General features: G+C 47.6%; 2 protein-coding genes across 2 annotated transcripts in view; both read right to left on the reverse strand.

Annotated features, from left to right (window-relative positions):
- Positions 1-2,504, reverse strand: part of LOC131518845 (MAP/microtubule affinity-regulating kinase 3-like) — a 51,186-nt gene extending 48,682 nt beyond the window's left edge. Inside the window, exon 1 of the mRNA XM_058741285.1 lies at positions 1,434-2,504. The gene's annotated coding sequence lies outside the window, so the exon portion shown is untranslated. The remainder of the gene's footprint in view (positions 1-1,433) is intronic.
- On the reverse strand, positions 278-1,526 carry LOC131518839 (serine/threonine-protein kinase MARK2-like). Its single transcript, XM_058741264.1, has 2 exons — positions 1,430-1,526; positions 278-1,392 (listed from the first exon to the last, which is right to left on the reverse strand). The coding sequence occupies exon 2, from the start codon at positions 1,310-1,312 to the stop codon at positions 290-292; it is 1,023 nt and encodes a 340-aa protein (XP_058597247.1). The 5' UTR covers positions 1,313-1,392; positions 1,430-1,526; the 3' UTR covers positions 278-289.
- Positions 2,505-13,730: the final 11,226 nt, after the last annotated feature.

Here is a 13,730-nt window from a genome sequence, read left to right on the forward strand (position 1 = left end):
GAGCTCAGCATCGTTCCCTGCACTTAAAACGCAGGGACAGGGCTCCTGGGTGGGCCTCAGTGGCTCAAGCGTCCCACTCTTGGTCTTGCTCAGGTCGCCATCTCACAGTTTTGTGAGCTGGAGCCGCACGTCTCGGGCTCCGAGCTTATAGCACAGAGTAGACTTGGGATTCTCTCTCTGTCCCTCCCCCACTCGCACTGTCCCTTCTCTTTCAGAACAAACATTTAAGTTCCTTTAAAGTTAAAAAACAAAATAAAATAAAGGCACGGACACGTGGCTCTCATGGCTCTCATTTATTGGCATTTTTTTGGGGTTGTATTTTGTTATTTTTTTTAAATACATTTTTTAATTTATTGAGAGGTTTGAGAACCTGATTTTTTGGCTCTAGGGACATCCTCCCTGGCTGCCTGTATTCACTGCTGGTGTCGGAGTTTGTGGCTGGCAAGTTGCATCTGGGCCCGCTAATCGTGGTCCCTATGCTGGTCCCTTCGGAGGTCAGACTACTCCGCTCTGAGGACAGGCCTGTGCTGGAACAGGTTGCGAGGGAGCTCCAGCAGCGGACTGTGGTTGGTGTGCTGATCGTGGGCTGGATAGTTGTCAACGTGTACCACATGTTTTCACTCTCCAGGGACATGAAAACCAGAGCACTGTGCTCCCTGTTTTCGATATTTCGTTCCGCGTCCCAGAAGACTTGCCCCTCAAACGGCTCCAACCCGGTGGCCAAGCAGTACCAAACCACCCCCAGGTTCCAAGCATTTGCAGAAGGGGTGTCCTCCCTTTGCTGCAGGAAGAGTCGCGGGGCAGAATAAGGGGGGCTGTCCCAGAAAGTGTGGAGTTTGTAGCCAGCAAACTGGATGCTCAGTCCAACCCCCGTGCGTTTTACCTTCAGCTTCTTGCCAAAAAGCAGTGTCTCCAGCTTCAGATACCCGCCTATCATACCTTGTTGGTGGCAGTACTCCACCACCGATAACAGCCGGCAGAATGTGTCTGGAACCTCCTCCGTCACTTGGCCATGGTGCGTAAAATCGTCACGCAGGTTGTCTCTGCTTACGTATTCTGAAAGGAGAACCAACGTTTCCTTGGTGTTGATCACCTCAAGTGACTTGACAACACTTGGGTGACTTGAGGTCTTCATATTCTGGGCTTCACGACAAAGTCCCTGGAGGCCAGCGGGGTCCTTCTGGGTTTTCTTGATGAACGTCACATCAGACTGCTTCCTGGGGGGGACGCTGCCCTCACTGGTGATCTCGGGGATCTCGTAAATACAGAAGTCCTCCTCACCAGTGGTAATGGCCTTACGCCCCTGAAGCATGGTGACCAACTAACTATACTAACGCTAAATAATGCTAATTACACGGACTATGCTAACCAACAATACCAACCTACAAAATACTAACAATACTAACAATACTATGCTTATGAACTATACTAACAACATGAACTATACTAACAATATGAACTATACTAACAATATGAACTATACTAACTGTACTAAAACGCTAACACAAAAAAAAACAAATGAAAAACACACACGCGCACACACACATGTGCACACACACACTCACACACACACACACACACACAAAGAAAATGAAGGGAGGAAACGAAGAAAAATTGAGAAAAAGAAAAACTAAAAAAGGAGAAAAAAAAAGAAAAAAGTAAAAACAGAAAAAGGCAAAAAAAATTGGGAGAGAAAAGGAGTAGAGAAAAAAGAAAAATGAAAATAAAAAAACAATAAACAAAATGAAAAAAAGAGAAGTCGAAATCAAACTAGCTAGGGTCAAAGGCCGACAGGTCACCAAAGCTTCCTGGGCTGTAAAGACCAAACACCCAGCCGAGCCAGGGTCTTATATAGACAGGTCTTGCCATGACTTCACCATGGGGCTTTGTGAGGGCACAGCAAGAAAGGGTCCAATTATGCAATCATGGCTGGGGATGTCTGAGACCACAGTGGTTTCCTCACTTTTTACTCCCAAAACCCCTTTACTCAATAAAAAAAAAAAAGACCCCCAATGGGCTTTTTGTTTGTTTGTGTGGGCTTTTCAAGATTGATATTTACTTTGTTAGAAATCAAAATCTATAAGATGGTTCAGTGGCCTTTTCACTTCAAGTTTAGAAAACTGTAATTTTGGCTTGTATAGACCTCGTAATGTCTACACTTAAAACACTCAGTTCCTGGTCTCAAAATGGTGCTACAACGTATAAGGAAACGTTGTGTTGTGTAAAACACGATAAGGCTCATTATTAACATCTATAAAGCTCAGAGGAACATTGCTTTTCATCATATTTTCACTGATAAGGTTGTGAGGAGATTTCTCATCAGAAACCTTGGAGGCTAGAAGGCATGGGTTGATGTGTTGAAAGCATTGAAGGAAAAAAGCTGTGAACCAAGAATCCTACATTTGGGAAAACTGTCCTTCAAAAATGAGGAAGAAATGAAGACATTCCCAGATCAACCAAAGCTGAAAGCCTTGCCCTGATGACTAGACCGGCCCTGCAGTGAAGGGGGTCCTTCAGGTTGAGATGAAAGGGCACTGAACAAGTAACTCAAAGCCTTCTGAAGAAATAATCTCCGGTAAAAGTAAGCAGACAGACAATTATGAACGCTAGTACTGTTATGACTTTGGTCTGTAGCTCTACTTTTGGTTCTCTATGTTAAGAGACTGATATATTTAAAAACCTAATTATTCATCTATGCTTTTGGACACAAGATGCATAAAGATGTAATTTTGTGACATTAACAACTGAAAGAAGGTGGGGTCAGGGCTGTAAAGTAGCTGAGTTTTCATGTGTTATTGAGGTTAAGCTGGTATAAATTGACATTACAATGTTGTAACTTTACGATGTTAAAAGCAATCCCACGGTAACCACACACAACCACACACACACACACACACACACACACACGCCACAGAACATACACAAAAGGAAATGAGAAGGGAATTAAAATGTTTCACTACAAAAAAAATCAACTAAATGCAAAAGAAGATAGTCATGCAGAAAATTTGAGACCGAAAGCAATTAAGGCATATAGAAAACAAAGAGCAAACCACAGAAGGAATTCCTTCCTTATCAGTGATGACTTTAAATGTAAGCAGATTAAACAGATTAGTGAAATGGATAAAAACATAGGATCCAACTATGTGTTACCTACAAGGGACTCAGATCCAAAGACACAAAAAAGTTGAACATGAAAGGAAGGAAAAAGATAATCCATGCAAATAGTAACCAAAAGAAAGGGTGGAGTGGCTGTAATAATACCAGACAAAACAGACGTTAAATCAGAAAATGTTACAAGAGACAAAGAAGGACATTTTATATGAATTAAGAGGTTCAGTACAGCAAGAAGAAAAAATGATAAACATTTACACACATAATGAGAGGCCATTATCGACAGAACTGAAGGGAAAAATAGTTCTATAATAATCATTGGAGCCTTCAATATCCCACTGTCGATAATGGACAGAACAACCAGACAGAAGGTAAGTAAGGACACAGAGGATTTGAAGAACACGATAGCCCAGCCAGATCTAACAGACGGGCATGGGACCCCACCCAACAATAACGGCACGAGGGACCTTCTCTGAGACAGACTTTGCATTAGGTCACGAGTTAAGTCTCAGTAGATTTTACAAGATAGCTATCACACAAAGTATCTTTTCCAACCACAAGAAGATGAAGTCAGAAATCGGTAACAGAAGGAAGAGTGGAAAATTTAAAAAGCTGTGAAAACTGAAAACACACTCTCAAAGAACCAATGTGTCCAAGAAGAAATCACAGTGGAATGCGAAAATACGTAGAGGTGAAGGGAAATGAAACACGACGCGTCAAAACTCCTGGAAAACAACAAAGCAGTGGTGAGGGGGAAATTTATAGCTGTAAACGCTCACAGTAAACATCAAGACAGATCTTAAATCAACACCATAGACGTGCAACTTAAGAAACTAGAAAAAGCCAAAGGTAGCAAAGGGAAGGAAATAATAAAGATTAGAGCAGAGATACATGAAACAGAGGGTCTTTCTAGTCCTTACAGACGTAGAAAGGGTTAGAGTGCTATCAACAAGTGTATTCCAGCTCATTGGAGAATCCAGATACAATGGACAAATCTCTAGACCTAGGAAACCTACCAAGACTAAATCACAAAGAAAGAGAAAATCGGAAGAGATTCGTACATAACTAGGGAGGAGATTGAGGCTGTAATCGAAGACCACCTGACAAAAAAAAGCCCCGGATCTGACAGCCTCACTGGTGAGTTCTACCAAACATTGGAAGAATTGACACCAATCTTCTCAAACTCTTCCAAAAACTTCAGGAGAAAGAACACTTCCTAACTAATTCTATCAGGCCGGCATTGCTTTGATGCACCCTAAATATCTCTGGGCCACCTTCCAGACAGTCACCAGAGGAGTTTTCTAAAATATCCAGCCACATGAGTTATTTTCTCAACGACAAAAGAGACCTTTCTCTTGTCTGTGGAAAGAGAGGACCAGGACCAGTAGTGTCTCCAGAATCAGGCTGAACATCTATGGACCTCTTCTGAGAGCCTCCGTCCACAACGGATGGGCCACACCGCAGACTGGACACAGCTGAAGCGGGGCAGGGGGTGGGGTGGGGAGGGGAAAATTCACGGAGGTAACCTGGGCTTCAACTGGTCTGTCAGCTGCTTTGACTGCTTTGGGCATCTGTGAATACAACAAGCCATGTCCTCGTTGGACGCTGGGAAAGGACAATCTATCTGCACATCCAGCCCTATGGGCTGGAGTCTCCCAAACGAGGCCATCGTTTGTTTTTGGCAACTCTGCTCCACCACAATATTCATCAGACTCCTGAGAAAGACGACCAATGAAGGGATCCATAAATGGTAAGACCATCTTGCACTTAGCTGTGTTTTGGAAAAGGGAGATATTAGGCAACTGGGCCTTTAAGGTTTTGCTTGCACCCTGTTTGTGGAATGGTACGTGTGTCTATGTATGTTGTAAATGTGAGATAGTTTCTCTACCTCCGGGTGGTGGTTGTGAAAATTAATTTGTAAAAGTGCTCTACTTAGCTGGTTTGAAGGCAAGTGCTTGTAAGAACTGGGTGTTCTAGGGGCGCCTGGGTGGCTCGGTCGGTTAAGCGTCTGACTTCAGCTCAGGTCATGATCTTGTGGTCTGTGGGTTCGTGCCCCACATAGGGCTCTGTGCTGAGGGCTCAGAGCCTGGAGCCTGCTTGAGATTTGTGTCTCCCTCTCTCTCTAATCCTCCCCCATTCACGCTCTGTCTCTCTCTCTCTCTCTCTCAAAAGTAAATAAACATTAAAACAATTAAAAGAAAACAAAGAACTGGGCGTTCTAAAACTCAGAAAGATAGAAACTAACCCCAGGTGTCTTTCAAGTTCAAGTGATCTTGGATAATATTTGGTATGAAAGCTAATGTAACGTTGTTCGTTTCAGTTCAAATGGACATAAGTCTTTAGAATTGCCAACATTAAATATGATAGTTTCACTCTGCTTGTGTTTACCGTAAGTCAAACCAGCTGTTGGCGTTGTGACTGTCACAAAATGTGATGGAAAAGAAAAAGACGTTAGAGCCCTGTCCAATGGCTTCTGAAGCTTTATGGGCAAGCGAAGGACAGACAGACAGATGTAAATAATTTTAATAAATGTAATTAAGCCTACTTGAAAAAATAAGCGAAAAAATTCTGTATTTAATGAAAGTGAGACTGGTTATTCAAAGAGGGAAAACTTGGGGTACCTGGGTGGCTCAGTCTGTTGAGCATCCCACTCCTGACCTCTACGTAAGTCATAATCCCAGAGTTGTGGGATTGAGCCCCGTGTCAGGCTCCAAGTGGAGCCTGCTTGAGATTCTCTCTCTGAGTGTCTCTCTGTGTCTCTCTCTCTCCCCCCCTCCCCTGCTTGTGCTCTCTCTCAAACAAAATTTAAAAAAAAATAAAGAGGGGAAAACGTAGGACAAAATCTGAAGGAATGTGAAAGGGAAAATTGCAGAAGGTTTGCAAGAAGGGAATCTTTCGAAAGAAATGCTATGCATGGTTGGGAACGAGATTCTGGAGCTTCGCATGTAAGAAACAAGTTTATGAGGGCAGCGATCGACCCCCGGGGAAGAGAAGGGGGAGGCAGAGAACGATGTCAGGCAGAAGCTGAGCAGTGACACTTCAACGGAAGCCTTAGCCGACTCTCTGAGCAGTCCCGAAAGTTGGACTGCCCTTCGGAAGCATCCAACCTTAGGCGAAAGGGGCTGGCTCTTCGTAAGCGTCTTTGGATGTGACCACCTGGGCAGCGGGTAATGCCCTTGGCAAGGCCGCTGTGTACAGTCACGGCAATCCCTGATGATGTCTGAGCGTCGAAGGCTGTAGGCAGCATTGCTATGGCTGGGAGACCTTGGTTCCTGCCAGAGATTCTGGTCAGCACATCCCAACACCCGTCACAAGAACTCAGACCCATGCAGTGCCCTGGATGTCCTTGTCCAAATAAGTATGTATCAACGTGGGAGGTGACACGGAGGAAGAAAGAAGGGACTGCATGTCTTTTTAAAAATTCATCTTGGGGCGCCTGCGTGGCGCAGTCAGTTAAGCATCCGACTTCAGCCAGGTCACGATCTTGCGGTCCCTGAGTTCGAGCCCCGCGTCGGGCTCTGGGCTGATGGCTCGGAGCCTGGAGCCTGTTTCCGATTCTGTGTCTCCTTCTCTCTCTGCCCCTCCCCTGTTCATGCTCTGTCTCTCTCTGTCCCAAAAATAAATAAAAAAACGTTGAAAAAAAATTAAAAAAATAAATAAATAAAAATAAAAATTCATCTTGTTGCAACGAATGAGTTTTAATATCCAAATTACAGCAGTATAAGACTGGAATTTGGGTTTTCTCGCTTTTAATGTGACAGAGGCTTCTTAGATGATGGGTCTAAATTATCAACAGAGGTTTTTCTTTACCTTTAATCTGCCTACAAAAACAAAGTTTCTATGTCTTGTCTTTGTTAGGTCTTTGCTTACTTAAGAAAGTTGAATCTGCTCAGTGTTAAGAGAGCTAAGGTTTGCTCACAGCTCCATTTACCTTGCTGTCTGCATTTACCTTGAGAATCTCTTCTTGCCATCCTGGCTAAATAAGTATCCCGTTTTGTAACGATCTGTAATCCTATTTAGGCACGTGTTTTGAAACCTTCTGGTATTTCACCAACTTCCAAAAACCCAGCTTGTGAATGGAAGTCTTTTTGACGAATTAGGCTTATTCCCTGGTGTGTCAAAGGACATGGGAGGCATCATCAAATAAGCGATGAGGAACCTTCTTAGGGTTTGTTGTATGGGTGATTGCTCTAAGTGTCCTAGAGATTTTATAAGATTCCTAAGGTTTTGATATGTCCTGGTATAGCGTCATCGCTTGTAATACGAACTACTGAAGTATCGTGTGTCACAGTATCTCCTTGCCAGCTGCACTGCATTGACAAATACAGCTCTCTGATCCCTTCAGGATCATAAAGCTAAGCTTAGTAAGAATTCCCAGAACTAATGGGGAAACTGCTTTCAAACAGACACTTGTGTAAACATTGCTGGTCCTCTAATGTTTGCTCTTCTAAATTTAATCTGCCTATGACATTTGGTAGACATTTGGTAAATAATTTCTTCATAAACAGATAGGAAACATTTATCCCTTTCTCCCTACCTGGTACCACCAGAATTCAAAACTCTCAGGGAGTATTCTCGTATTTTCATGGCAGTGAATTTATTTGCAGAAGTTCGATACAAATCCGTTCTCCTTGCAACAGGACGCCACTGGAAACATTGGTCATATTGCCAAGGCTTTGACTGGAATGTCACAGTTGAGGGAGATATGCCTAGTCTCAGCTACAATCAGAGAGCTTTAAGGAACTAATTAAGGTTGACTTTGCCGAGCCAATGAAGCCCCTTGGAAAACTTGCCTCGTACCTTGCTTACAAAGTTTCCAGCAGCCCTACCAGGTGAATAAGGAAGGTTGTCACTTCCTGGCAGGTGCAGGAACCTCAGGGTATTTGGGGGATCTCGAGAAGACAGGGAGCCACCCACATCTATAGGTATGGCAGGCAAAGGCTGGTGGCCAGTGGCTTCTTGAGCCTGACAAGGCTGTTCAAAGTTCAATCTGACATTCCTTACGAAAAGTTCCAGCGAAGCAGATTGAAAAAACCAAACACCTATATGACCAATCACCGTTGTGATGGCGCTTGTGTAAACAGGCCCAGCTCCAACTGGACAGTTTTACAAACAAATGTGTCCTAATTTGGCGATCTTTGGTGGAGATGAGGGTGGTTTCAGAGAGAGAGATTGTTCCAGTAACACACCTGTGAAAATGTAAGATCATAGTTCCGATGAACCGTCTTTGAGGGTTTGTTGGTTGTCTATACACCTGGGCTGGGTCCTGAATTCTTCTGGTTTCCTTGAATGTCTGACCCTGACTCTCCAAACTAAGGTTTCCAGTTTTCTCCCACTGTGTTGACTGGAAGCACTGAGAACGAAAACTGCTTTTCCCTGAAGCCCCGCAAACCGAAGCCAGACCACCCGAGGTACACGTGACAGAAAAGTGCCCCGGTGATCTAAGGACCACTCAGAAAGATCACCAGAGACACACGGATAGCTGAACAAGCTGATCGCAGCCTTCCCGACTGGACAAGCTGCCATCGGATCACCCAGACATGGACGTGTTCACGGATGGGGACAGTTTCACGGGTCAAAGACAAGGAAGAGCTGGGTGCAGTGGTGACCCATCAGCTATCGTCTGCTGCGGAAGATGCCACAAAGTGGACCGACTGCCCAAGGGAACCATGCTGGCAGCCCGTCGAAGACTCCAAGACCCTCTGGAAGAGCTTTAGTGCCAAAGATAGACTTAACTACATATCAACCCCAACGTCCCTTGGAGGACCAAAGAGGAGTTAAGTAAGGAGTGGGGGTTTGGACACCGTGCTGGCATTGACACCGGCTGGAAATAGAATGAATCCTTACCCTAGAGCATCTGATGAAAGAAATAATTAGCCACATTCTTCGAAGCACCCTTTATGGGAAAGATGCCACTCTCCAGTGGATCCAGAAGTATACTGCGGGCTCCGATTTCAGCGAAATGCTACAAAAGGCAACGCTTGTGCTAAAAACAATCCTAAGACTGGGTGCCCACAAGTTCTTAAGGGTATACAACTGAGAGGCCCCAAACCTGGGGAAGACCGGCAGGCAGCCTTTCCCGGAATGCAAAGAACAATGGGAAATTCTCGGGGTTTGCTTGTATCTGCAGACACCTTTATCAATGGGGTTGAGGTTCCTCCCTGCTGTTCAGAGAAGGCCTTGGGAGTTGTCAAAATGCTTTTAAGCGAGATCATTTCTAGGTTTGGACTGCCGCTAATAATTCAGAGTGACAATGGAGTGACTACCACAGCGTCCAAGGCCTTGGGCATTCAGTGGAAATCACACGCTTCCTGGAGACACCGAGAGAGTGGAAAAAGGGAAAAAAATGAACTTTGGCAAAGCTCTGCCAAGAAACCCACTTCACTTGGGAACAACCCGTGCCATCTGCCCTGCTTTGGGAAAGAGTGGTCCCTAGAAGAGGGCTTGGTTTAAGCCCCTGTGGAATGTTATATGGAAGACTTTCTATGTCCTTTTCGTGACCTAGGAGTTGCTGGCGGGGCTGCCACCAGCGATTTGGATACTATCAGGTACATCCAGTGCCTGAGTTTGCTTCCGGCAGGCTGATGTACCTCTCAGATGTGTCTTCACGCTGCCTGAATCCCTTAGTGACATCCAAAGGTGTCACTAAAGATGTCAGTAAAGACCTGAAGAGCAGGAGCCCAGAGGACCAGCTCCAGCCTCACTGGACAGGTCAGACCCTGTGAGGTGCTGTTGACCCCTCACTCCTCCGAAACTACAGGGAATTGAGCCGTGGATTCACACTTGAATGACAAGAATCCACAGGTTCCCTACACCCTGTCAGCAGGGAGGAAGTCGAAAGGGACCCGGCTCAGACCAGTGAGCCTCTGCCGGACCTGAACCTCCGACTCGGGGTAACTGGTCCAAGGGAATCAAGCCATGAGTACAACATGCTACCTGTTGTTCTCTAGTACCCCTAAAACCCTAGACACAACATGGTCCAGGAACTATTGACCAAAGTACAAAAATCCCGGTAATGCAGAACATTCCTTTCCACCCCAAAGTTTCCACTTGTCTAACCCCAGTCTTCACCCCACCTCAGCAGGAAGTAACGGCCGCGGCCGGTTCGTGGTCCCAATACCCACAAGAATGAGGACGGATCAAAAGACCCTGGGGACTGAAAAGGGTAACCAAAGGGTTAGCAGCCGCAACTTTGTACCCTGACCTTTTTCCTTTGCCACTAAGTACCCCTGACTCTCCTCCTCTAGGGAGGTGGATGTGAGGCTCGCCCTCCTGCCTCTGGAATAAACTCTTGCTTTGCTTTATACTCCATGTCTCAGTGATGGTCTTTATGCGCATCAGGCAGATGAACTTGGGTTCACTACACACGGCAGGCACTCAGTAAAGACCGCTGAACCCACGTGGACTCTGACGCTTGGAGAGTTAAGTGTCTGGTGCGTGGTGACACAGGGTAGGACGAGGAGAAGGCTTTGATTTCAGAACTGTAGTGCCTCTACTCCCATCCACAGTGCTAAGAAGTTTCTGCTCTCCTCCCAAGGCCACCTGCTCAGCCCTCGGCACAGCACCTCCGTGGCCCCAGCCCCTGTCCCTGCTTTGGAGCCAGCTCCCCATTCCGACCTGGAGGTGACAGACAGCTCAGCCCTGTTTACCCAGCTCCACCAACATCCCAGCCTCATCTGCCAACCTTGGCAATTTTCATATCACCTCACACACAAAATAAATTCCACGCTCCCATTTTGGGTTTGGGGGGAGAAAAGGCCCAGTCAGTTAATTACAAAGGCTGCCTCGCCTTGGCACGGAGTGGTGGGAGATGTTCACAGGAAAACGGATTAATTTCGACTCATTGCTTTCCCTTCCACGTCCTCGTGCCAATTAAGACAACCCTTGTAACCAAGCCCACCTTCTCCAGAAGCAGCCCCCACACTCCCCAAACAAGCAGTCCTCAGGTTTCACTGGCTGGCTGCTCAGGGTCCCGAGAAGCTTGCTGGGACCTTTGGAAAATGCCAGTCAGGGTTTTAGGATTCTTTTGCCAGGGGTGGGGGGTGGGGGGTGGGGGGACCTATGGGAACTGCTTGGTTCAGTGTTTCTGAGCTCACACTGGTGAGCTGGGCACAGCCGAATACTGGACCCTGGCCTGCTTGGACAGAGGCTGGGTGTCCAGGCTGCCTGCTGGAATCACGCAGGAAGGGGGCAAAATTCAGAGTCTCGGCCCCCACCCCCTCCCCCGACCCTACCGAGTCAGACAGGTCAAGGACAGGGCCTGGAAATCTGTACCTTCCACAGGCACCAAGGACAGGAACTGGAAAGGCTTTGGGTGGGAAGTCTCAGATCTGCATTTGAAAGCCGTGTTATCTAGGGAAGCTGTTCAGCATTTCTCTACCCCAGTCTCCCAGAGCTCAAACACTGGGGCGCACCATAACCCTCTTGAACGGGTGGGGTTGGTTGTACAGGTGCGGTGAGGCCCCGACTCATGGCGGACACTCATTACTTGGTACTGATTCCTATCAGTGAACATGACTGAGTTCGTTTCAAGGGGTTGATGAGAAGCAAAAGGTGATGCTTTGGTGCTGCGGAAAGTCCTTGTGCCTTAACTACAGCATCAGCACTGGCCCCGGGCCCTCCACGCAGCTAATCATTCCTTCAGACTCCAAACTCTGCATCACTCTTCTTGTCCCACCTCCCCCCGCCACCCCCACCCCGAACCCCCTGAAACCAGTAAATCATTATCATTAGAAGGTTCAAAGTTGGGAGACTCCACAGGCTCCTTGGGAATGGAGTGAAAACCAGACACACACACCCCGGGAACAAGGGAGCCAAGTCCTAGGTCTGCAACATGGTCAAAACCGAGTCGTTTCGTTTGTGGAAAATGAATACATGTGACTTTGCACCTGTCTCGCCCGGGGGAAAAGTAGCGCGCGCGCCATCGCAAACGGGCGTCTCCCGGCAAAACCCGTTCCCTGCTGCTCGGGGAGGCTCAGACTGCCAGAAAGGCTGTAGCTCACATCCTCTGAGTGGAAAGAAAAAAACCCTCACCAAGCAGGGACCCCAGGGTAGGGGTGGGGTAAGGAGGGTCTCTCAGGGTTAATTTCCTTAACATTTAGCAAAGATCATCCGCTCTTGGTGTCCATCCAGACCTTGGCCAGTATAATGAAAGCCAGATGTCACCTTTTCTGAGTTCAGACATGGTCCCTTCTGCCCCCTGTGTTTGGTGTTTGTTGTGGAAGGGAGATGAAGCAGGGGAGAGGAAGGGGTCTCCACTGAGCAGGGCAGATGGTCCACTTATTTTTCCCTTCCAGTTCACAGCCTGAAAATATTTATGAGTTCCGAATCCAATTAAGCAAACATTAATTTGCGCCAGTTCTGTGGGCAAGGCATTGTGCCCAGGGTGCCCGGCGAGACCAAGGTGAACTCATTCCACTATGGCCCGGCCTGTTGGGGCCTGCCCTGTGCTCTGTGCTCTGTGTCGGGAGACAACCCGGGGCTTCATGCAGGCTCCTTACTCTGCCTGGGGCTAAGTGTTCAAGTCACTAGGACAGAAATCAAAGTGAACATGGATATCAGAAGCAAGCACAAGAAGCCAAAGAGGGCAAGCAGGGCCAGGGCACTTCAGCCATGACCCCCCTCAAAGCTTCAGTGGGGCCACGGCTTGAGGTTCTCACAGAGGTGTGGGTCTGCTGAACACAGGGGGCACAGGAAACAGCACTAGTCCCACAGACAAGCTGGAAGACAGGCAGGGAACCCATGGACGCACCTGGAACCAGAGGGAAGCACTGCTGGGCAGCCGCGCAAGGTGCCCCGGGGGGACAGGAGCAGGAAACTGGGCCGCACACGAGAGAGGCGGCCGGCTCACGGGGCCTCAGTGAGAACCACAGCTAGAGAGTGTTGGGCAAAGGGGCTCCATGGAGGGCAAAGCAGGGAGGGTCACAGTCAGACTTGACTTTTAGACCAGTCCTTCTGGTGGGCGGGCCCCTGGGGGAACACTCAGCAGAAGATCAGGCTCCCTTTAGGAAGGGACCTCATGGTCCTTCTTCCCTGGGAAACAGATTTTGCAGCTGTCTGGGGATAGTGACCTGAATCGTGAAGAGTGGGTCAGATCTGAACCGTCCGGAGGGCTTCCTGGCCTGTGCCCCTGTGCCTACCTGTGTTGACCAGAGGGTGTGACATGTGACCAAGGTCTGACCCCCACCGTGACAGTTCCCTGAGGGCAAAACACGTGCCTGGCACAGGATAGAGACTCAGTCAACGCCTGACCCCAGCATCCTAAAGTCCCAGCAAGGTCTTCTACCACGACTCCTATAGGTGTCTGGGGCTGTCCCCGAGAGTCAGCACAGCAGAGTAGAAGTCGTTATGGGGTTGGGTTTTTGAGCCTCAGAAAAATCTCAGATGCAGCCTTCTCTGCCTGGACTCACATCAGTTTTCTTCCCTGCCTGGCTCCTCACCTCTAGGAGTCCTGCTGACAACCAGTTGGCTCCAGCTGGGGACACAGGTTCCAGTCTCCACACGGTCCCCACCCCCACGCCAGCCCCGGGCCCCATTCCGAGGCCATTCCTTATTCTCTCACCAAGCAGGTCCTTGGTGTTCCTGTCCCCACCACTGAAATGTCTTTCCCACCCTTCCTC

Source organism: Neofelis nebulosa, chromosome 1, assembly GCF_028018385.1.
Source record: "Neofelis nebulosa isolate mNeoNeb1 chromosome 1, mNeoNeb1.pri, whole genome shotgun sequence".
Classification (NCBI taxonomy): Eukaryota; Metazoa; Chordata; class Mammalia; order Carnivora; family Felidae; genus Neofelis; species Neofelis nebulosa.